Here is a 25,929-nt window from a genome sequence, read left to right on the forward strand (position 1 = left end):
TGAATTTTGAAGGGTGAGCTAGAATTATCCAGACAAATGGTCGTGATCAAATAAGCAGAGGGTAAAGAAAAGGCGTAAGAAGGAGAACCCGGCCACCACGAGAACCAGTGGTGAACCAATAGAGCTGAAACATGAAGCTCTATGGAGATACTAAAGGATAAGTCTGAGCCAGGTGCAAGGGTTAAGTGCAGAAGGGTCCATGTGCTATTGGTACAAGTTTGAACTGCATCTTAGAAAGACCCATATTACAAAATGCTTCCTTTGATTTTATAATTCATCTTAAAGATTTTCAGTCTTCAAGTTACTCCTAATTCCAATGACCAAATCCTGAATCTAAAGCTGTTCTCAGACTTATCCTGTGATAGCTATGATTTCTGGGGTCTTCTTTGAATTGATGAACTGCTCCCTGATGTCACAGGTGGAAAAGGCTTGGGAGAAAAAAAAAAAAAAAAAGATGGCAACAGAAACCATCTTCTGAGCTCCCACTCTGCCCTTGTGTTAAAAAGTTAAAATTCAAGCATCAAAACAATTCTACAACTTTTACACATATGGGTGAGAGAAATTAAGGACTGAAACCACACAACTGTACTATACTGACTATATCCAAAGACTCCAAGCACCAGTAAAAGTATTAGACTATTGCAACAGCACAGGGTATATCCTAGCTATCAAAGATAGTAAGTCTGTGAATGATGGCAGTATGTGAAGATGTATAAACATACCAAATTCAGAGACCACACACTGATTAAAACTATTACAGACTCAGTAAAACTCGGATTAAATGGACATTAACAATGGTTGTGAGATACTTTTTTTTTTTTTTTTTTTTTTTTTTGAGGCGGAGTCTCGCTCTGTCGCCCAGGCTGGATGGAGTGCAGTGGCGCGATCTCGGCTCACTGCAAGCTCCGCCTCCCGGGTTCCCGCCATTCTCCTGCCTCAGCCTCCCGAGTAGCTGGGACTACAGGCGCCGCCACCACGCCCGGCTAATTTTTTTGTATTTTTAGTGGAGACGGGGTTTCATTGTGTTAGCCAGGATGGTCTCGATCTCCTGACCTCGTGATCCGCCCGTCTCGGCCTCCCAAAGTGCTGGGATTACAGGCTTGAGCCACCGCGCCCGGCCTGGGAGATACTTTTGTATATATAATTTAAAATATGATGGTTTTAAAAAATAGAAAAAAAAATTGTCTATAGCCATTGTTTGTTCACATTGCCCCAAGGCCAGAGCAATTGTTGGGACTTTCAACCCTTCTGAGCCATGAGATTCTTTGATTGAGAGCACCCGAAGACCACTAAAAACATGTGAATTTTATTTATATATACAAGCTTAGTATAAAAGCAAAGATGTGTGCTTAAAGAATAAAAAAAAACATAAAAGGTAGAAAAGAAAAAATAAATAAATATATAAAATAATAAAAATAAATAAAATATAAATATAAAAATAAAATAAATAAATAAAATAACAAATAAAAGAAGAATCTATGTTGCTTACCCATTCTCATTTTTTTAGAGTACATATTTTATAAAATGTATAATAAAATCATTTCTAGGTTTTACCTAGAATTAACTGGCATATGCATATCCTTCAAGATTTGTTTTTCTCTTTAGAAATCAATCTTTCACACAAGAAAATGAAATTTGGGATAAGTAGTTGTAGGATAAATTGTAGTGTGTGTAGATCTAACATTTACTGAACAGATTGTTTCATCTAATATATATTTTTACAATCTTCATAGACTGAATAGAGAACCTGGTTCTACATTCATTTTTTAGGAAAGTTTTTTTATATATCCACTACTGTAAAGATAGAGTCAATATACATGCAGGTACTTACATTCAGTTTTAGATTTCAAAAAGTCCCATTTTTTATTGTTTTATTTTGTATTAACAATCTACGCCAGATCCTTATTTTTTTCTCTTTTCCAGATTAACATAAAATTTGTTTAAAAAATTCTCTATCATTTGGAATTTAAATACTGGGATTCTGAGCATTATCCTTTTGTGCCTGGAGGCTACAGGCTTAATAGATGATAAGCATTGACCTGAAATCAGCAATAATCACCAGGAATGTAGATTGGGAGATTAAACCTGGGAGATCATAGGACCATAGCTTTACCTAACAAATCTAATGGAAAAAAGAAAAAAAAGTTCAGTTATTACTGTAGTTTTTTAGACTGAAATGTTAAAGGAAGCCTTTTTTCTAGTACCACTGTTTCCCAGTTCTATTCACACGTCAATATTTTCTGAAGGTTCATTACAAGCAAATCACAATAAATATAAACTCCATGAAGCTAAGTACTCATTTATTTTGTATGATGAGCACTTCTAAATTTCGGTTATTTAGTAAAGAGTAGCCAAGCATTTATTAAAAATAGAATTGAATGTATAGAAAAGCGAAAGTTAAAAGATCCAGATATAATGTCATATAATATAAACGCAATAAAAGTATTAGTCTTATTCTAATACTCAATTTCTACAGCAAAAATTTACTGCTATTTAAGCAATTTCTGCCCGTTTTATTGTAATGGATATTTAAGACAATCTAACTACTGATAAATAGTTCAACTAAACTTATCAGAAAACATTTACAATTAGAGCTAAATCTTCTAAACCCATACCACTATTAGTGTCTATTTTAATTCACATTAATACATAATTGAAGTGTGTATTAAAAATGAATTTTTATATTTTATTATGCATAGGAATTTATATGCATATAGTTAATAAATAGAGAATAATTTAATTAAAAACATTTATTTTGTTACATTTGCAATTGGAAAGTTTACTGTAAAAATGTTGACTTCAATTACTTTATAGAGATTTTTTCAAAAACTGATGATATATTTTTATAACCAGCCATTAGACATACATGCCATTGCGCATTGTCATCTTCTTTTCCAAGAGTTAGTAACTTGGTGAGCGGGTTTTCTGAGAGGCCAGCATCACTGTCCAGAGTTGTGTGTGCCTGCTGCACAAGAGGCCCACCACTTGGCACTGTAGGTTGTGACCATTTAAGAGCTGGATTGATGATCTGATGATCAAGGATCATGAAAGAATTTACTTGCTGTCTCTGGGCTTTCTGTAGCTGAGGCCTGGAAGAACTTTCCAGGTGTGCTGGGACCTACAAGATCAAAATCAAACAAATACAATGTGCAGCATTATCTGTGAAATCAGAGTTTTCCTTTCCATTATTGCACTAGGATAATAAACACACTATACTATAGCATCTAGTTTCTCTCAAATCTATCATCCATATTTCTGTCATAAGTTACATACAATTTTAATGGGTTATGATTATTAAGAAGTTAAACTTTAATAAAATATTTTAAATGCTAACCAGTTTTTTTTTTAATGAGTAGCCCTAAAAATTAGGAATAAATACATAAGCCACAATATTTTTTGAGGGTCTAAAAAATTAGGGCCCAAAATAACACAGAGAAAACACAAATGATTCACTATTTTAAGTAATTTGTATGTAACATGTATTACTTGGATTCCTTTATATTACACATAAATATTCTACAAAATATGATCAAAACTTTGTTCTTAAGAAAACTAAAAATTTTAAGAGAGCAGGAACTAGAAATATATGTACAAAATTTAAGTGTGAAACTGTATGGGTAGTGAAATTCTAGGTGATTTTTTTCTACTTTTCTGTACTTCCCTATTTCTTTTTTTTTTTTTTTTTTTTTGAGACCGAGTCTCGCTCTGTAACCCAGGCTGGAGTGCAGTGGCGCGATCTCAGCTCACTGCAAGCTCCGCCTCCCAGGTTTACGCCATTCTCTTTCCTCAGCCTCCTGAGTAGCTGGGACTACAGGCGCCCGCCACCACGCCCGCGTAGTTTTTTGTATTTTTAGTAGAGACAGGGTTTCACCGTGTTAGCCAGGATGGTCTCGATCTCCTGACCTCATGATCCGCCCACCTCAGCCTCCCAGAGAGCTGGGATTACAGGCTTGAGCCACGGCGCCCGGCTTGTACTTTCCTATTTCTATCCTGAGCCCAGTTTTATTTTTTCAATCTTATTTTTAAACCCTTTCATATTTTCACCTTATAATAATGAGAAAGTGGTATAGTCATTATTATGAATTGACAGGAGCATTCAGAAAAATATCTAACGATAGCCATGTGTCAGCTAAACAACTGCCAAGTCTGTCAAAATCCCTTTTGCAAAATATACCACATACTTTCAAAATTTTACACCTTCAGTCTAGTTACCATAGTTAATATTGTACTATTGTTTCTGTAAGGACAACTTTAAGCATTTCAAATCTGCCATTTAAAAGCCTATGAATGTAGTTTTGCCTGGCAATAGTCTTTATATTTACTATGCTATGATGTGGCTTCTAATACATTTTCCTCATGTGGCCTATATATAAACTGATTTAATATTTCCCTCATGTTAAACAATAGTAAAGATTGCTGTACAGTGCTTATTTTTCCTTTTATTTCACTTACACAAACTACTCCTTAAATCCCTTAACATGCATTAACCCAGATAAATAGCCTCTACAAAGTATTTTGCATTTAAATTAGCTGGTTTGGGGTACAATATTGTAGTAGTTACTTTAGTTTAATTCTGTTATGCTGACATTTTTAGCATTATTTTAATTGTACTACCATAAAATAATTTTTCAGTCATATAAAAAAGATTAAGATTGGTAATAAAGATTACACATATTACTAATTATATTGCTATGAGCTTTAAAGTTGTAAAATAACATTTCATTAAAATGCCGGTGGTAATTTTTTTAGGGTAGCTATTTAGATTATCCTACTGTTCTAAATTAATCCTTTTTAATCTGTATACTTTTATGAAATACATTATTAAGAACACTTTCAGTTTCACAAATATGAATGATCTTTCACACTATGCAACTGAATGCCAAAGAACATTGTATACCTACAATTGGAAAATATCTCCTGTTCTAAGAAGAGTATGTTGAATGAGAATTTACAACATGCATTAACTAATTCATTTTTTACTTTTCATCCATTCATTCCAAAAGCCTCACTGAAGCATTTACTCTTGTGTTATATCAAGAATATAAAAGAAGTCATAGATGTGATCCCAAGGTTATAGGAGTTTACAATTTATTGGGCAGTATTAGTATCAACTATAGCAACAACAACTATAATGATAATAATATTAAGCAACAGATACCAGGCACTGTGCTAAACAATTTACATATATTATTTTATTCCATTCTTGTTATAACCTTAGGAGATAGGTACCATTAGTTAGTAACCCCATTGCACTATATAGGTGAAGAAGCCACTAAAATTTAGAGAGTGTAAATGGCGTGCCTATTATCATTCAGCTACTGAGAGAAAGAAGTGGAATACACAGCCTGTCTTCCTAAGCATTATAAAATCGGTTCCTGAGTAAATAACTGAAATGTTTACAATGCAAAGCAAAAGCTCCATAATACATGCAATGAAATTAAAAAGCAGTGGCTTTAAAAAACATATTGAAAGAGATAGTGATTTTAAGTCAGCTGTTGGAAGGAGTGATAGTCCTACACAGCAGGCAAAGGAAAGAAAATCTCAAACAGAAAAGATCAAGATGAAACAAGACAAGAAGTTGTGAGACAGTCACAAATGTTACTCATGCAAAAGAAGTCATAAATACTTTTCTCAAAGCAAGAACACCATCTCCTCTTCAGGCCACTCTATACAGAGTCAGAATAAAATATAGTATGGGACTAACTCTAATTCTCCCTAAATTATTGATTATCTGTGAGGAATTACAAAAGTTTAGCAGGCAAGAGTGAGGACTGGGTTGGATGTTATCTGTTCAACATCTGCAGACTAAGCAGAAGAGTCTAAAAACTTGGTGTAGCATGGGAAGATTCAATGAAATGTGATTATGCTGTTCCCCAGAAAAAAATCTCTTTGTGGACTTTGTCTTGCAACATGGCTACCAGCTCAGCCACAGTAGGATAAGGAACAAGGCAGTCTTGAGGCCCTCATTCCAGAGCCTAGCTCATGACCATTTATAGATATATCCAGGGCCAGAAGGGAGCCTACTTCCTTGAAGGGAAGGATCTAGTCATGGCAGGATCTTTAAAATGCTAATTAGACCATGGGCCCTGAATAATCAGCAGTACTACCCAGGCAGTACTTGCGATGGGCCTTGAGTGAGACTCAGAGACATGCTGGCTTAGGTGTGATCCAACGTATTCCCAGCTATGGTGGGTTTGGGGAGAGACTCCTTCTGCTCGAGAAAAGGAGAGGGAAGAGTAAAGAGAACTTTGTCTTGTGTCTTAAGTAACAGCTAGCCACACTGGGGTAGAGCACCCAGCGAGCTCTTAGAGTCCTCAATTCCAGAACTTAGCTATCAGACAGCATTGCTGGACATTCTCTTGGCCAGAGGTAAGACCACTAAACGGAGAGTCCTGAAGCTGGCAGCATTCACCACAAGTTGACTGAAGAGACCTTGGGTCTTGAGTAAACGTTAGGAGTAACCAGATAGTACACACTGCAGGCCTGGGGCAGTAGTAGCTTTGGGAGAGTCCGTAGCTTGTGAAAAGGAAAAGAAAGAGTGGGAAGAACTTTGTCTTGTGGATTGGGTGTCAGCTCAGCTGCAGTAGAAAAGAGAATCAGGTAGATTCCTAAGGTGTTCAACTATAGGTCCTGGCTCCCAGCTGGCATCTCTGGACTAGCATGGGGAGGAGGATCTCATCACCATGAGGGTAAGGACACAATTCTGGCTGACTTTACTACCTGCTGATGGTAGGGCATTAGGGCCTTGAGAGAAACATAAGTAGTAGTCAAGCAATGGTTACCATGGGCCTTGGGCAAAACTCAGTGCTGTGCTGCCTTCAGTTCTGACACAGCATAGTCCTATTGGTGGTGGCCAGAGGGGTGCTTGTGTCATTCCTCCCCAAGATCTAGGTAGCTCAGCACACACAGAGGGATTCCATTTGATTGAGAGACTGTAAGAGAAAAGTACCAGAGTCCTTGCTAGGCAACACACAGAATTCTTCTGGATCTTATCTAAGACCGCCAAGGTGGTACATGCATGAGTCTGCAAGAGCCACAGCATTACTAATCTTTAGCTGCCTCCTAATGCAGTTACCACTGCGGTGACCAAGAACTTAGATTACAACATCCAAGTCCTTTTAAATACCTGGAATGCCTTCCCAAGATGGACGGGTACAAACCAGCCCAGACTGCAAAGAATAAAATGAATACCTAACTCTTCAATGCCCAAACACCAACAAACATCCACAAGCATAAAAACCTTACAGGAAAATATGACCTCACCAAATAAACTAAATAAGTCATCAGGAACAAATCTTGGAGAAACAGAGATATGTGACCTTTCAGACAGGGAATTCAAAATAGATTTGAGAAAACTCAATGAAATTCAAGACAAAATGGAGAAGCAATTCAGAATACTATCATGTAAATTTAACAAAAAGAATCAAGCAAAAATTCTGGAGGTTAAAAGTTCAATAGGAATGCTGAAGAACACATCAGAGTCTCTTACCAGCAGAATTCATCAAGCAGAAGAAAGAATTATTGAACTTGAAGACAGGATATTTGAAAATACATGGTCAGACGAGACAAAAGGAAAAAGACTAAAAAAGAATTAAGCATGCCTACAGGATCCAGAAAATAACCTCCAAAGGGAAAATTTAAAAGTTATTGGCCTTAAAGAAGAGGTAGAGGAAGAGACAGGGATAGAAAATTTATTCAAATGGGTAATAATACAGAACTTCCCAAACCTAGAGAAAGATATCAATATTCAAGCACAAGAAGGTACTAAAACACCAAATAGATCTAACCCAAAGAAGGCTACCTCAAGACGTTTAATAATCAAACTACCAAAGGTCAAGAATAAAGAAAGGATCCTAAAATGAGAAAAACAAAAATTTTATGCAATCAGTGGTAAGTTGTCATCAGTTTAAAATAATGGGTTATAAGATGGTATTTGCAAGCCTCATGGTAACTCAAATGAAAAATCATTCAGCAGATACACAAAAAAGAAAAAGCAAGAAATTAAAACATACCACCAGGGAAAACTACCTTCTCTAAAAAGAAGACAGAAATAAAGGAAAGAAGGAAGAGAAACAGAAAACAGAGCAGAAAAAAGTAACAAAATGGCAAGAGTAATTTCTTCCTTATTAATAATAAAATTGAATGTAAATGGAATAAACTCTCCAATCAAAAAAAATAGAGTGGCTGAATGGATTAAAAAAAACATGCAACAATCTGTAGTCTACAAGAAACTCACATTAGTTATAAAGATACACATAGAATTAAAAGAAAGGGATTGAAAAATGTATTCCATGCAAATGGAAACCCAAAATAGCAAGAGTCACTATACTGATATCAGACAAAGTAGATTTCAAGACAAAAGGTGTAAGAAGGGACAAAAAGGTCATAATGTAATGATAATGTAGCCAATCAACAAGAAGATATAACAATTATAAATATATATATGTGCCCAAAACTGGAGCATCCAGATATACAAAACAAATATTATTAGCGCTAAATAGAGAGACCCCAATGCAGTAACAGCTAGAAACTTTAACACCCTACTTTCAGCATTGAGCAGATCATCCACACAGAAAATCAATAAAGAAATATCAGACTTAATCTGAACTATAAACCAAATAAACCTAATAGACATTTACAGAACATTTCATTCAATGGCTGCAGTATACACATTCTCCTCAGCACATTGATCATTCTCAAGGACAGACCACATAACAAGTCTTACAAATTCACGTAAGTCTTTAAAACTTTTTAAATATTGTTATCATGTCAAGTATTTTCTCTGGCCACAATGAAATAAAACCACAAATCAACAACAAAAGGAATCCTGGAAACTATACAAACACATGGAAATATGGAAATATGCTCCTGAATGACCAGTGGGTAAATTAAGAAATTAAGAAGGAAATTTAAAAATTTCTTGAAACAAATGATAATGAAAACACAATATACCAAAATGTATGAAATACAGTAAAAGCAGTACTAAGAGGAAAGTTCATATGTATAAGCACCTAAATGAGAAAAGCAGAAACATTTCAAATAAACAATCTAACAATGCATCTTAAAGAAATAGAAAAGCAGGAGAAAGTAAACCCCAAATTAGTACAAGAAAAGAAGATCAGAACAGAAATAAATACAATTGAAATGAAAGAAACCATACAAAAGATCAACAAAATGAAAAGGTGTTTTCTTGAAAATATAAAATCAACAAACCTTTGGCCAGGCTAACTAAGAAAAAAAGAGAGAAGACACAAATAAATGAAATGAGCAATGAAAAAGGAAACATTACAACTGATATCACAGACATTCAAATGATTATTAGGGCTACTATGATATGAGCAAGTATATGCCAATAAATTTGAAATATCTAGGAGAAATGGACAAATTCCTAGACATGCACAACGTACCAAGATTGAACCACGAAGAAATCCAAAATCTGAACAAATAATAAGTAGCAAGATCAAAGCCATTATAAGTCTCCCAGCAAAAAAAAAAAAAAAAAAAAAGCCTATGGCTTCACTGCTTAATTTTACCAAACACTTAAAGAATTCATACCAATACTGCTCAAACTTTCTGAAAAATAGAGGAGGAGGGAAAACTTCTAAACCCATTCTACAAGGTCAGTATTACCCTGATATCAAAAACAGACAAAGATATATCAAAAAAAGAAAAGTACAGGCCACTATCCCCAATGAACATTGATGCAAAAATCCTCAACAAAATACTAGCAAACCAAATTCAACAACACATTAAAAATATACTTCATCATGACCAAAAGGGATTTATCCCAAGGATGTAAAGACGGTCAAACATATGCAAATTAATGTGACACATCATATCAACAGAATGAAGAACAAAAACTACATGATCATTTCAATTGATATGGAAAAAAGCATTTGATAATATTGAACACTTCAAGATAAAAACCCTCAAAAAACTTAATATAGAAGCAACTTACCTCCATACAATAAAAGCCACATAGAACAGACCCAGAGATAGTATCATACTGAGCAGGAAAAAACTGAAATCCTTTCCTCTAAGATCTGGAACACAACAAGGATGCCCACTTTCACCACCACTATTCAACATGGTACTGGAAGTCCTAGCTAAAGCAATTAAACAAGAGAAAGAAATAAATGGCATCCAAATTGGAAAGGAAGAAGTAAATTTATCTGTGTTTGCAGATTAAATGATCCTACATTTGGAAAAATTTAAAGACTCCACATAAAAAAACTATTAGAACAGATAAATAAATTCAGTAAAGTTGCAGGATACAGAATCAACATACAAAAACCAGTAGCATTTCTGATTTAAATGTATGCCAACAGTGAACAATCTGGAAAAGAAATCAAGAAAGTAATCCCATTTGCAATAGCTACAAATAAAATAAAATACCTAGGAATTAACCAAAGAAGTGAAAGATCTCTACAATGTAAACTGTAAAACATTAATAAAAGAAATTTAAGAGGACACAAAAAAGTCCTCTTCATATTCCATGTTAATGAATTGGAAGAATCAATAATATTGTTAAAGTGTCCATATTACCTAAAGTAATCTACAGATTCAATGCAATCCCTATCAAAATACCAATGACATTCTTCACAGAAATAGGAAAAAAAAAAAGAAAACAGTCCTAAAATTTATACAGAAACACAAAACACTCCGGATATCCAAAGCTATCCAGAGCAAAAATAAACTGGAGGAATCATATCACTTGACTTCAAATTATACTTCAGAGCTATAGTAACAAGAACAGCATTGTACAGACACATAAACCAATGAAACAGAACAGAGAACCCGGAAACAAATCCATAAATGTAAAGTGAACGCATTTTAGACAAAGGTGCCAACAACACATATTGGGGAAATGACAGTCTCTTCAATAAATGATGCTGGGAAAACTAGATATTCATATACAGAAAAAAATGACAATATGCCCCTATCTCTTACCATATACAAAAATCAAATCCAAATGTATTGGAGATTTAAATCTATCCCGAGGTCAGGAGATCGAGACCATCCTGGCTAACACAGTGAAACTCCATCTCTACTAAAAATATATATATATAAAAAAATTAGCTGGGCGTGGTGGCAGGCGCCTGTAGTCCTAGTTACTCAGGAGGCTGAGGCAGGAGAATGGCATGAACCTGGGAGACAGAGCTTGCAGTGAGCCGAGATCGCGCCACTGCACTCCAGTCTGGGTGACAGAGCAAGACTCTGTCAAAAAAAAGAAAGAAAGAAAGAAAAGAAACAAGTGGGTAGTTGTACCAAAACATTCTGAAGGATGCCATCAACTCCATGATTCTCTATTTTATAAGATTGTCAACTTGCATCATATCTCCTTTCATATTGTGATAACATCCTACAAATGCTTTTAAATGTAATTTCATACTTCTATAGGCTTATATTAATTTTAGCTTCTTTTAAAATGTTTTCTATACAGAAAGCATACAATAATGGTAAAAGCCCTCAACTAATTCTTTCAACATTCACTCAGCAAACACTGAATGAGAGTTTGTGCTTTGTTAAAGCCAGTCTCAAGGGAAAGTGATTCCTCTCCAGAAAGCTTGGCTGTGACCTATATGTCACCACCCACCTGGAGGCCACTTATCTAAACCGAGGGCAAAGAACCTGGGAGGAGATGACTCCGCTTCTTGGGTACTGGCCTTTTGAAATTCAAAACTAACAAGTGATGGCAAACATCAGACAAGCAATTATCTCAATAACAAGATTTTTTTATTATTATGACTAGCCAATCAAATTAACAAAGCAAACATGGGTGGCTACCTAATAAGCCTGTTTAAACCATCAGCAAGAATATGACCAGAAATATTTACAGGCAGAAATAGATTTACTCTAAGTAATTACCTGGTGATAGTAAATAAAAACATATACAACATCATCAAATACATACACACATGCATGCACATAGGCACATACACATATCAAAAAGCAAGACCATTCCATTCACTATAATATGACAGTCCTTATTTAATTTTGTTAATTTTATACTAAGCTTGAATTTAATAAATGAACTGAAACTTTGAGCTTCAAAAGTGAGTAATAGGTAACTATTCATTATGGTCTTGGTATCAGAGGTATATAAGAGGAAATCTATTTTGGGGGGCTTATGAAACTACTACCTCCTAGGTACCAACTCATAAAAGCCACATGACATTTGTTAATGTTCTGCAGTAAAGATTAATAACTCATTTCTTCAAATCTTTCTTTCCTCACAGCAGTCTGTGGATATGATATACCCATAAATCTCATCTTGACTAAAACTTAAATTATACAGTCAAGCTTGTCTGATTGAGATATAACTACTGAACTAAAGTAGAGCCCGGTTCATCAAAAGTTTTACTTAGGTTTCTGAATAACTGTCAGCATATTTCAGCCGAGTATTATATAATCCAAAGCTATTTAATGGATAATAATATAAAATGTGATTGTAACATATTCCTTCAGTCCCAATCATTTGAATTTGGATAATTCCACTGGTGTGTCTTTGAGAAAAGATCCACACTTAAAAGACTAAAAAGAAATGAATACTATTAAGCAGAGTTTTTCTAATTCAATAGTGTTCTAGCAGTAAAATTCTTGCACCCGACGAACACTTGAATTTGGTCTATAAAGTCAAAGCTTCCCTTACAATTTCATCTACCTCCATTTATACATGCATTGATTTGTTTTTTTTATGATAGTTTCTCAGTAAAATTATCATGTTATACCTTTAAAAGAAACAAAACAAATACCAGCAATAACCATGGTTTGCTTAGGCTGATCCTTTTTTTTTTTTTTTTTGAGACGGAGTCTCGCTCTGTCGCCCAGCCCAGGCTGGAGTGCAGTGGCGCGATCTCGGCTCACTGCAAGCTCCGCCTCCCGGGTTCACGCCATTCTCCTGCCTCAGCCTCCCGAGTAGCTGGGACTACAGGCGCCCACAACCGCGCCCGGTTAATTTTTTGTGATTTTTAGTAGAGACGGGGTTTCACCGTGGTCTCGATCTCCTGACCTTGTGATCCGCCCGCCTCGGCCTCCCAAAGTGCTGGGATTAGAGTAATTTTTTAAGACATAAACTTGAATTAAGAGTCACATCAGAGACTGACAACTTCATTTTGGCCTCAAAACAATACAACAGCCATGCACATACTAAAGTCAACTGTTCCCATCATCAATAACCAAAATAAGTTAATGTGAAACATTCAGAAAATGTAAGCAATGATACTTAAAATACACTTGACAATGTGCTCACAGTTTAGCATTAATTGAATCTGCAAATATTTTTGAGTGTCTACTACATATCATGTTTCATATTACTAAAATGGACTTGAGATATAACAAAACAAAACAGATATAACCCACTCTTCAAAGAATTCACAGTATATTAGGGGAGATAAATATTTAAACATGTAACTATAACACAATGTGACAAACTCTTGAAAGTAAAACGTGTCATAATCAAGCAGAAACTAGATAAAACAGGAACAAGTCATTCAAGTGAAAGTCAGTTCTTGCTAGTAATTTTACTGATTGATTCATTTAACAAATATATGCATGCCTATATACGATAGGCACTTGAGTGGCCAGAGTGGTAGGCACTTGAGTGAGCAGAGTGGTAGGCACAGTCAAACATGGTCTCTCTCCTCACGTAGCTTATAGGCAGGGGCAGATGGAAGAGACAGAGTTTAATCAATCACACAAATGACTATAAATGGTTAAGTGCTACAAATGATAGGAAGGAGAAATGCACAGGACTTTGAGCACGTAGGAAAAGGACATTATCTACACAGAGGTCAGGGAAGACTTCCCTGAGGATGGGATGATAGGGCTCGAACAGGAGGGTGAACAGGAAGTAATCACATCAAGAGTATAGTAAAAAGCACTTCGGAGAGATGGAGGAGTATATGCAAAGATCCTGTGGTGAAAGGAAGCAAGGTGAGAAAAACCCACTGAAAGGAGAGAATGGAGCTAGAGCAGAAAAATGATGACATGGTCCGAAGGGGCTGTAGAGACTAATAGGACCAGCCCATGCAATCCTTTAGGTATATAAAGGTGTCTTATTTTCTTCAATAAAAGGAGGGGCAAGTAAAAGTTTAGTCAGATAAATACTGAAGAGTAAATGAGGAAGTCCAAGAAAGAAAAAAGCATTACTTGAATGAGGGTCATGTGATGAGGGTAAAGTTGTGATGTGGAGACAAATAGCTGGATTCAAGAGATGTTTAGAAATAGATTAAGGAATGATACCTGAGTTCCTGGCTTAAGTAATTGAATGAATAGTGATGTCCTTTACTGAGAAGACTGGTGTTTAGGAAAGAATAGAGAATCATTAATTTGGTTTTAAACATACTGAGTTTTTGAAGCCTTGAAGATGTCCAGGAGGGGAAATGAAATAGGTAGCTAGACGTGTGTGTCTGGAACTCGGAAGTGATGTATGGGCCATTATAATTTACATGACATCCACACTTCAGTGACAGGTGAGATGGACATTGAAGGAAGAACCTACTTGGAAGACAAGAAGGCTTAGAACTAAATATGATGGATTCCTAACTTCTAATTACACATAGGAAAATCTATTCTGATATTAAACTTTATTTTCCCCCTTCTCCTTATTGAGTATTTTTGCACATTTTGCAAAATTGTTGTTTAAAGTCTGTGCATGTTATGCTGCCAGGTAAGTAAGTTATCCTTAATTAAATAATTATTAGTTTGCCCTATTTCAGAAATTATGCATTCAACCCTTTGATATAGATATACCTTTATTTTCCTAATCCAACACTATTATAACTTTCATGTTAGCAATCCTCAACCCCTTATCTGCAGCCCTAAAATCCAAAAAGCCCCGAAAACCAGAGGGATTTGTTAAATCAGCACAAGCCCATTAGATGACAAAATCATTCAGGAAATAAAGTAAAGCTATTTACGGTCTTTCTTTATTCCAGTTAGAGAAAATATTCATATGCTTTGCAGCAGATGTATTAATATGTTAGATTATGGGATGCTCCCTTAGGCCCTTCTGGAGTGTCAAGTAATAAATAATGTTGCACCACATTACTTTTCTAAATCTAAAATATTGAGAACTCCAAAACACATCTAACCCTAGGATTTTGGATAATACATTTTGCACCTCTTTTTGTTTATTGAGTAAATAGCACCTGGAAAAAACTATCCTGAAAGTTTTGAATATATATTATCTCATTTAATTTCATGACCTCATAAGATGTCATGATATCATAAAACTCAAATAGGTCTCCACAATTATTTTTTAAAACTTCTCTGTATATAAAATTGTTTATTCTTTTTATAAATTATAATATATCAAAAACTCAAATTCAAATTGATTGTATGCTATCTATTGAAGAAATCACCTGAAGAACTGTCCTTTCCAATTCAACAAACCAACTGAATGAATGAAACATATATCCTTTTAATAAGAATTAATTGTCCAAGTATTAACAATATTATATGTTTATATTACTAAGCATATTTATATTTAGAACTTATGAATTGATGTGGTTTTGATATTTGCCCTTCCAAATCTCATGCTGAAACGTTACCTCCAGTGTTGGAGGTGGACCTAGTGGGAGGTGTTTTGGTCATGGGGGTGGATCCCTCATCACCAGCTTGGTGCCATTCTCATGGCAATGAGTGAGTTCTCACTAGATCACTTCACAACAGAGCTGGTTGTTTAAAAGAGCTTGGAAACTCCTCTTCTGTCTCTTTCTGTCTGTCTCTTGCCGTGTGACACACCTGCTCCCTCTTCCCCTTCTGCCATGATTGTTAAGCTCCCTGCAGCCTCAGCCAAAGCAGGTGCTGGCACTATGCTTCCTGTATGATCTGCAGAACCATGAGCCAAAATAAACCTCTTTTCTTTATAAATTACCCAGCCTCAGGTATTCCTTTATAGAAATGCAAATTGGACTAACACATGACTGTATTTAAATAAGTTAATATTACAGTTTATATGCTTTTTAGAAGCTTAAGGCCATCTACAATTCAACAGTTTCCTATAAAAGTGCAAATGTACAAGTTAATTGCTTCAACTAGATTCAGTAAAATTTCTTTAAATTTCTATTCAAAAAAGTTTATCTGATTGCATTAGAGCTTAAACATTAATATTTATTAAGAAGGCTTTTATAAAGCAAAAGACATTTTCCTTCAGAAATCAACAATTGTGTTTAGATGATGTTTTACACTTCACAGATACTTTTAAGTTAAAACAAAGCTCTCATGTCATGCTTAAATGTACTATTTTTCAACCTCAGTATAGTGACCTTTTGATATCACTTTCATTATGAAGTTGTGAATGTTCTTTCAAGGATGCAGAGAATGAAGGAGAAACAAGACTGACTTCTTTAGAAAGTCATATTTCAAATATCGGAAAAGTCATCAATGCACTTTTTAAAAAAATCTACATGCTCTAAAATAGATCTAAAGCCATAAATGGGAACATCTGGGATAAAAACCCAAAACTTACTGTAATATTTGCCGTCTCTTATAAAATTCTGTTGCAAATATACTGTATTTATTATTTGTATTATATCCTAATGCTGGATATGGAATATCAATGCACCGTCAGCCTATTCAGATATTAAAAAATGAATTCACAGGCTACAAAATATAGTTGAATTTATAACAAAGAAACTTATACATTTTCATAAGAATAAAAGGATTATCAAGGTTTATTTCTGAAAAAAAAAAAAAAAAAAACCAAACAATTCAAATGGTCTTATACTATCTTAGGCTGGAAAACTTTTTATGTCCTTATTTTATGGGTTGATGTATGATCATCAATTAATGAAGTCATTTTTATCATAATAAAATGTCATGATTAGAACTGCAGTATTCTAGTCTAACCATTTTCTAAAGAATATGATTGGGGCATTTTAGGTAGTTAAATATTAAAATAATCTAATTGAAAATGAGACTTTTCGATTATTCATTTTGATTGACAAACTGCAGAAAAATGGGTTTCTTTCCTAAGTACATTTCTATTACTCAGTTTTGGTAGATATTACCAGTATTTCTGAGTAAAAGGTAAAATATACCTGTCTTTGTCTTACTTAACTAATAAATACAATTATTCTTGAATTTTTATGTTTTAAATGCACCTGTTATTATGGCATCTACATCAATCAAATTCCTCAAGTACTATGCTTCTTGAGGAAGGAAAGGTGTTCAGTTACGTGGTTGTCATAGCTCCATTTTCCCCTTGTAACCAAACAACAATGTTCTTTAGAATTAAAGAAGCACACTTTTGATTTAAATTATTTATAGTTATAAAAAGAACATTAAACTGGAGCAGCAATTCATTAAGAAGACTGATCACAGGACCTGATGGACTAACTGAAAGCCTCAGAAAGCAAAACAATAGCCACAGTCATGAGGTGAGCATTCCAGTGACTTAACTTCTACTTTCATTTCATCTATTAAAAAATACTGGACCTCAGATGAATTATCAGACTTATTCACAATCACACAAGCAACAAGTGAACTAAACTGCATGTATTTTGATTGTAATAGGGTATTCTTTCAACTGTAAGTTACTTATTATCAGTTAATAAGTATAATGAAGTTTAAATCCACTCTTCATTACTAGGAAAAAAATGTGTTCTATATAGATAAACAAATATGAATCAACTGACTTCACTTTCTGGTAGGTGCTTTCTTCCACTTTAGTCTCTAGATTATGTAATAAGAATACACTGAAGAAACCCAGCCTTCTTCTCCAGGAGAAATTTTAGTTTCTTGAGACCATCTTTACTATTATCTAAATGCTTGATTTCCTGAAAAACTTCTAACTCCCTTTCACAAGAAAGAAGAATGAACAAAGAGAGAGGGAGCAGGAGGCAGAAAATAATATTTTTTTCAGCTTGGCTTATCCTGCATAAATATCATGATTACGCTATTTATTATCTGTAAACTTCTTTCTTTGAGAGGTAATTTTAAGAAATGAACAAGTGTATATAAAATGTTGGAAACAACTAAAATGATAGAAAATTTATTTGTAAGATTTTTCGTTTGTCTCAAATACTTTTGAGAGATACAGAGAAAATAAAAATGCTAGATAATGTTGTAACTTTTGAATATATGGAAAATGTTTCACTGTAACTTCATAGAGGAGGACCCAAAATTCTGTTTTCCATACTAATTTGAGCTTACAAACCAACCTAAAAAAAGAAAAAAAAATCATTGAAAATTTACAAATTAAAACAAAAATATTTTTGAAAATGTATTTGTTTTAGCCCTTTTAATCTTTTTCTAGTTACTTGCAATTTCTTTGTAGCAGGTAAAATAATACCTCCCCACCAAAGATGTCCACATCTTACCCTAGAACCTGTGGATAAGTACATTTACATTATACAAGGAGTTTTGTATGTGTGATTAAGTTACAGACCTTGAGATGGATAGATTATCCCGGATTATCGTGCATGGCCTAATATAATCTCAAGGGTTCTTATAAGAGGGTAACGGGAGGACCAGAATCAAACAGAAGGTGTGACTGTGGAAGTAGGTATCAGAGTGATGTGGAGCATTGAATCAGAGTGTGGGCAGCCTCTAGACACTGGAAAACGCAGGCAAGCACATATTTCTCTAGAGCCTCCAACAAGGATCTAAAACTTCCTGACACTTTGATTTCAGCCCAGTGAAACTCATTTCAAAATTCTCTTCTCTACAACTGTAAGATAATAAATTTGTGTTGTTTTAACCACTAAGTTTGTGGTAATTTTGTTACAGCAACAATAGAAAACTAATATATACTTATTATATATCATTATAAATATTTTATTTATAATATAATTATAAATTATTAGAATTCTAACATATAAATCTGAGTTTTATTTTCTCATTCTTATAGCACTTGGAATGTTGCTGATGGCTTCTAACAAACACGTTTCCTGGAAATGCTGATGCCATGGTATTTCCCCATCATAACTGAAGTAACTTGAGGAAAATTCTGACAAAGGTCAGTTTCCTAAATCAAATGCCTTGAATCAATCCCTCAATGTTATTAAATGCTCTAGTAGTAGAAGTTATAAAGGAAAAAAGTTATCTCTCTTTTTCTCCCTTTCTTTCCCAGTATGATCTGAAGAAAGTGTAGATGAGAATAAATTAAAATAGAAAATAAAGCAGAAGCTAGCACTACCTTAAGCTTTGTTCTTAAAGCCCGATGACACACTTGAGGCTATTAGTAGGATAATAATGTGATCAATTAGCATTTCAGAAATATCCCTCAGGCAATAATATAAAGGGGGAGTTATTGAAAGACCTTACTGGGCAAAAGGACAAAAAAAAAAAAAAAAGAAGAAGAAGAAGAAGAAGATTTGTGAGCCAAATACTACCAATAATGTATAGGAATTAAAGGAAAATGTGTATAAGACTTCTGATTGATTTATACATGTGATGAAGGGAAAGGAAGATTCACATATTGTGTATTTCTATGAAATGGGAAGCAGAGCAGAAGATGGCACCAAAAAAAGGAATAAAAGTGAAAGCAAAATGTTGAAGGAAAGAAGGAGAATTCAGTATTGGGCTTAATGAAATGAGAGCCTGTGGAACATGTAACGGGGAGGTCTAGTTCACAGCTAAGATGTGCAGATTTAGAGACACAAACTTGGTGGCCAGTTTACAATTCACTGCATCAGGGTTTTAGATAAAGTCACTCAGGATGAAGAATTAGAATTAGAAGGACAGAATGTTAAGTAAAGGACTTGAGGAGCATCAATATCCAAGGAGTGAGAGAGACTAAAAGAATCTTTAAAAAGTATTACACAAGGAAAGTCAAGACAGAACACTATCACAAAGCTAATGTAGGATAGAGTTTCAAGAAAAAAAGTGGTTAACAAAGTCAAATGCCTCAGGGATGAGGGAAGAGAAGGAGCAGAAGATATCCCTAGCAGACTGGAAAATAACTGGGTCACTGGGAACTCTCAGGAGAATTAGTTCAGGGACTTGGCGAGAACAGAAATCAACCTGCAGGAATTGGAGGAACTTGGTGAATTGTCAGTGAGGAGACCTCAGGGCTCAGACTAGGCACCTTCTCCTTTCTCTCCATGTTGAACAGGTGATCACCCAACTATCTATCCAACTTCTTCCCATACCGCTGTCTCTCTCTCCTATGCCTACTGTGGTTTTGCCATACTGGACTTTTACAGTTACTGCAATGAGACAAACACTATCCCCCAATAGAGCTTCCACACATGCTTTTCCTACTGCCTGGAATGCTCTTTCTTGGGTTCTACAAAGACCTGGCTTCTCTCTTTTCAGGAATAGGTTACAATGTCTTCTAACCACTGTTTAAATTGGTCCTTCCCTAATATATTTTTATTTCTGAACTCTCATAGTATTGGCATTTTGTGATTAGTTATTCATATATTTTATTTTATGTATTACCTGTCCTACTGACTACATTCTAAGCTGCTTTAGGACAAGCAATTTGTCTCTCTATATTTATAACTGGACTTCCAGTGTTGTGCACAGCGTTTGGCAAATATTAGGTTCTTAGTAAATATTTATTAAATGAACAAATCAGCGAATGAGGAAAACAGCCAATAACAGTAATAACTACCACATATTAAGTGCTTATATATGTCAAGACCTGTTGCACACGTTTTACATGTATTAATCTTTTAATCTTCCTAACAGCCCTATGAGGTAGGAACTTTTACTATCCCATTTCAGTGATGAGTTTACTAAGATAAAGAGAAGTTAAGTAATATGCCAAGGGATGCATAGCTAGTACAGCCAGGATTTGAAGGCAGGAAGTCTGATTCCAGAGTTCATACTCTTCACCTGCTTTAAAGATTTCAGAATGCCTGATCATAATCAGAAAGAAATATCTTGGGGACTTCAGTTATTATAGATGGCTCCAGGGTTAATGGATGAATGTGAGTGTGTGTGTGTTTATAAATGGAGAAACTTTACCAACTTTATATGCACAGACTAACATGTTATTGGAGAGAAGTAGAAGATACAAGCAAGAAAGGGTGACTGATAAAGGAAGTGACTGAAAAAGCAGGTATAAGTGAGACCTAACACAAGGAACCTAGCTGTGGGGGATCATTCTTTTTCTGTGAAAGAGGAGAAAAAAATAGAGTTGAGGCTGATAAAGACATTTTAGATTTCTGGGGTAGAAGTTGAAGATTTTACGTTTTTATTAGATTTTCTCAATAAAGTTATAGGCAAATTTGTCTATTGAGTGTATGGGGAGAAATGATGACGTATGAGGTTGAATGAGAGAAGTCAAATGTACCAAATACACCAAATGGAATGGAAGATAATGGGCTAGAACAATGCCGGCTGGATAAGGTAGAGGCCCCAACTGAGATGGAAGACCACCCACTGGTTTGTAAAAGCAAGAATCTGCATGTTATTGTGGGACTATCTTCCCCCACAGCGGCTTGGAGGCTGAGCTGATAGGCTGCACTAGTCATGGATGGTTAGGTAAAACAGAACAACAGGGCAAGAAGTGACTCGAATTATGAGAACTGATTTAATCATCACAAGAAAAGGTAAAGGCTGGATGTGTAGGGAGCAATGGCCAGGCCAAAGAATGAGAAAAATATATATATATAGCCAATTAGGAGACTCCATCAGACCAAAGAGAGTGTATAGAGAGTGAGAGAGCAAGAGAGCTGGAAGGCTGAGAGCTATGGTCCAGCCAAAAACATTAGATCACTCTGAAAGCTCCTGGGCCTGGGAAACAAGGCACCCCTCAATCTGCCCTTGTTAACTTTTACAACAATTTCATCTTTCCCTTCAATTGCTCACTAATTCTCTAAAGGAACAACTCAACATTCTCATAAGTGTCTGTGCTTGTATATTCTATCATAAAAGATTTATTGGTAAACTTGTCTACCAACCATACTTCCTCTTCTCAATGGGAAATTATCCCCAAAGGTTGCAGTGTCCAACATGGTTTTAGTCCTCTTTCTTAAGGTTTATAGACTATCTTACAACGAAAAAATTGCAGCCATCTTCTTAACTTTAAGCATAATGTTTTCATCAGACTAAATAAAAAATCAGTGATGTATTGCACAGATAATTTGGTTTCTAAATGTTTCCATCATTTAATAACTTTCACCATCGGTGACATAATTTATATGAGTGTTCTCTATTATTGAAACTGAATATTTTAACACACAGACACAAGATTATAAAACAAGCAGACAACTGGCATAGAATCCAAAGAGAACAGTGAAAAGAACAAATAAGACACCCATACAGTATTTTGCTATTTACAGAGCACTTTCTTAACCATTGGCTTATCTAATCCCTTCTATAATCTCTTATCTGATCCCTTATGATTAGGATTCCTTATTTGATGCATTTTATTGATGAGCTAACTAAGGCTCAGAGAGATTAAGCAACTTGTGTGCTACTTCAATAACTTGCTTAATCTAAAAATCAAACCAAGTCTACTTTCTTCTATTCTGGTGAACTCTTCAATTTTAAAAAATATATTAATAATAATAATAGCATAAATTGCTAATAAGTACTGAAAGTTTGCTATGTGTCAGGCATGCTATTTAGAGCTCTGCCCGCCTTGCTTCATTTAATCCTCACAGCAAAGCCAGTGAAGTGAGCCACCTTATTCTCTACATACTACATAATGCCTGAGAAAGTGGGGCCAGAGGATAGGTTAAGGACCTCTGAAACAAAGCAATAATTCAAATCCACACTCACTACTCACTACTGAGTCTTTGTTCCTAATCACTTAGTAATTATGAAAACAAAGATTTTGCTTTTCAAATTAACATTTTTTTTTTGAAATAATAATACCTTGTGCAGAGGAGGGAGCAATCCAATAGGCTCTGTGAACTGCTGCTAGGGAGATAAATTTGGACAGTACATTTTTATAGCTTAAGAAAATAGTTCTGAATGTGTGAAAGATTTGAAGCATCAGGATGATCACTGAAACATTATTAATAATGATTCTATAATGTAAAGTACATATAAAATTTAAATATATGCCCCAGTAGTCTCTCTATAGCATTCTTTAATCTGTGGGATTGGATTTAGTTCTCTCTTTTATTCAGGTCAAAGGGCTTCTTTGCTAAAAACAATCATAATATAATTAGAAAGCATAAACCTGCAAAGCAAAGCTAACATGCTTCCTTTCCTTGTTGTAATCACAGGACAAAATTTTTAAATAGAATACATAAAGTGACTCTAAGATAAAATGTGACTGCTTAGCAATTTTAAGAAAAGTGTCATTATTTTAAAGTTATTACTGACACTGTGGCCCTAAAATCTATCTAATCGTACCATTGGATTTATTTTTTTTTTAAGTACAGGAGATAGCATCTAAGTCCTGAACATTTAGAAAACATATTCACAGGAAAAGTTAAAATTTTAGGCAAATTAAGGAGCAGCACATGAATAAGACTTTCAAACAGTAACAGGATCTTTCAAACTCTCAACACGAATACATTAGAATATTCAACCAACATAAAACAGACTTTATAAAAATGTGCTTACAATAGACAATAACCTCATTATGTTCTCCTCATAAAATCCAACACTATAATATGAGAATAAATCATTCCTTCCGTCCTTATAGTGTTATTTTTGTCTTGCCCAAACCTAGGAGCTTATATTAAAGTAAATTTTCTAAAGGAACATAAGAATTGATATATAAAAGCATTTCCTTTTAAAAAGATGCAAATAATAATTCCAACCAAATTCTCTTTCCTCTCATAAAAGGTTTTGTTTAGAGTTTGTTGTTTTCTTTCATAGCTTCTTCTTAAAAAGAACTACCATTAAAGGCAAGGTCAAGTTTGCTTACCACAAGTTACAAATGACTGAATTGGTAACCCAATATCTGAGAAGTCATTTGCTGTTATATATCTATTATCAATGCTTCAGAAGAGTCAGGATAATGCCTTATTTGGACTTGGCCACATTAGGGGAGAGTTTCAAACTTCTTGAACTCTGTATGAGCACAGGTGAAAAATGTGATGGTATTGTAGCCTATAAATACATTGTCAGCTCTAGCAAGCAATGAGACATCTCACTCCAGAAAGTCAAATGCTGCAAGGTGTCACTTTCAAACTTCTTTCATTGGTCCCAAGAAAATAGGTATACATTTCAAATACAGTTATTTAAAGTAGATTCTGGTATAAAGACACCCACGTCCTCCAAAGTTAAATTTTCCAGTTAAACTGTCTCCAGTCAATCTGACCACTTCAACCTGACAGGCAAGCCAGTCAAATAAGCAGTCAGTGGGCCAAAATCTGTCAAAATGGTTTTCTTAACTGGTGATTGCTTTTTGACTGACTTGAGCAGTCAAGTTAATCAGAACAGTCAAACCAGGTTTCCAGTGTATACAGTTTTAGCTCTTCCTGTTTTAGTAGGTGTGCCCTGTTTATATATTTGAAGGGAGCTTTATTAAGTCATATTGTTTAAGAGAAGCAAGTCAAGAAAGTTGTGAGCACTAGTTTGACAATAAGGGCTCCCCCTAGAGTTGGTCCTGAGATTCAGCCCTGGGGAGAACAGGCTTATAGGCCCTGCTTGAGAGCTATGAAACGCACAAGGGGAAGGGGTGGCCAGGAGAAAAGCACTATAGAAGTACCCGCGTGCCCACCTCTTGACATGTCCCAGTTAGAGGACTGAGACATGTGTCCTCCAACAAGGGAGAGATAAGGGAATGGGTTCACCATATTTTTGGAGTTTTATAAAAAGACACTTAGAAAGAACCCAGTGGAGAGTTTGATGACATTGATAGCCATTGTTGACAGTGGTTTTCCATTCTTAAATAGCCATTTTTGTCAAGAGAAAGAGAAATTTTAAGAATCCCCTTAATTTAAAAATGAGGTTGAGGGCAATTTAATTTCTCAGCTTTCACAAATGACAACCTTGAAATGCAGTCTAATGTGTGTTAAGAAGCATTGTTTGAGCAGCATTTAAGATTGCAGATTTGGGAATTTGCCCGCCTAGATTCAAACCTGGGCTCCCACTGACAAGCTATATGCCTTGAAGCCACATATTTCCTTCCTTGGATGTCTTCGCTTCATAATGAATAAAATTAAACAACTCAACTCCCAGAGTTATTTTGATTAATAAGTGATTAAATGTCAGTAAAATATTTTCAACTCGGTAGGGGAAGGAACACTAGCTATGGAGAAGCATGGCCCAGTTCAAGTTCACCATAACTATGAGAGCATCTTGTTCAAATAAAGTATTTTGTAATGTACTAGACTTCTTTTTTACTGGTGTCTTATGTTTAAGTTTTGCTTTAATTAATAGTTTTATCTTTAATATCTTCATAATTTATTTAAAAGTGGCACTAAAAAGCATAAAGGCTAAAGTTGCCAGGTCACCATTCCATACAGGCATTGAACTACATGCTTTACCCTCCCTTTCTCATTTAATAGCTGTGAAACCCTGTGAGGTAGATCAGGTTTACAAATGAAGATATTGAGTTTCAATCAAATTATATGGCCTGTCTGTGATCAAACAGCTGATTATGGCAGCGGTGGTTTTAAAATTAAAATGTAACCAGCTTGCTTTAAAATCTATTAAGAGCCCGTAATATAACAAATACCTAATTAACAATAACAAATTTCTGGTTCTTCCAGCAAAAAAAAAGAGTGGTTTATATTGTAACTTCATGACTTCCTAAAGAGAGACACTTGTCTATTAGGCCTCTGAAGTTATTGTAAGTAAATCCTAAGAACTAGAATGATTCAACACTGATCTATCACATCCAGAAACCAATCTTATTTCCACTTTCTGCAGTGCCACTTTGGATTTCAAAATAATAAAATAAAATATCTGAAAGATAAGACTCGCGTATTCCAAAGTACTTAGAGGTATAAAAGAATTCAGAGACTGATTAATTCAGCAAATAAAGATAGAACGTCTTGTTACTTGAAAATGGTTCAAGCATCAATGAGCATCCTGAAAACTGAGAAATTGTTGCGACATTAA

The 25,929-nt window shown here is 34.9% G+C and overlaps 1 protein-coding gene across 6 annotated transcripts in view; it reads right to left on the reverse strand.

The window, feature by feature from the left end:
- Positions 1 to 25,929, reverse strand: part of TFEC (transcription factor EC) — a 200,829-nt gene that overhangs the window by 37,348 nt on the left and 137,552 nt on the right. For all 6 annotated transcript variants that reach the window (XM_005550568.5, XM_005550566.5, XM_065542488.2 and 3 more), the window contains one exon: positions 2,867 to 3,118. In XM_005550568.5, the coding sequence (XP_005550625.3) occupies positions 2,867 to 3,118 (252 nt within the window). The remainder of the gene's footprint in view (positions 1 to 2,866; positions 3,119 to 25,929) is intronic.

The sequence above is a fragment of the Macaca fascicularis genome, chromosome 3 (genome assembly GCF_037993035.2).
Source record: "Macaca fascicularis isolate 582-1 chromosome 3, T2T-MFA8v1.1".
Lineage (NCBI taxonomy): Eukaryota > Metazoa > Chordata > Mammalia > Primates > Cercopithecidae > Macaca > Macaca fascicularis.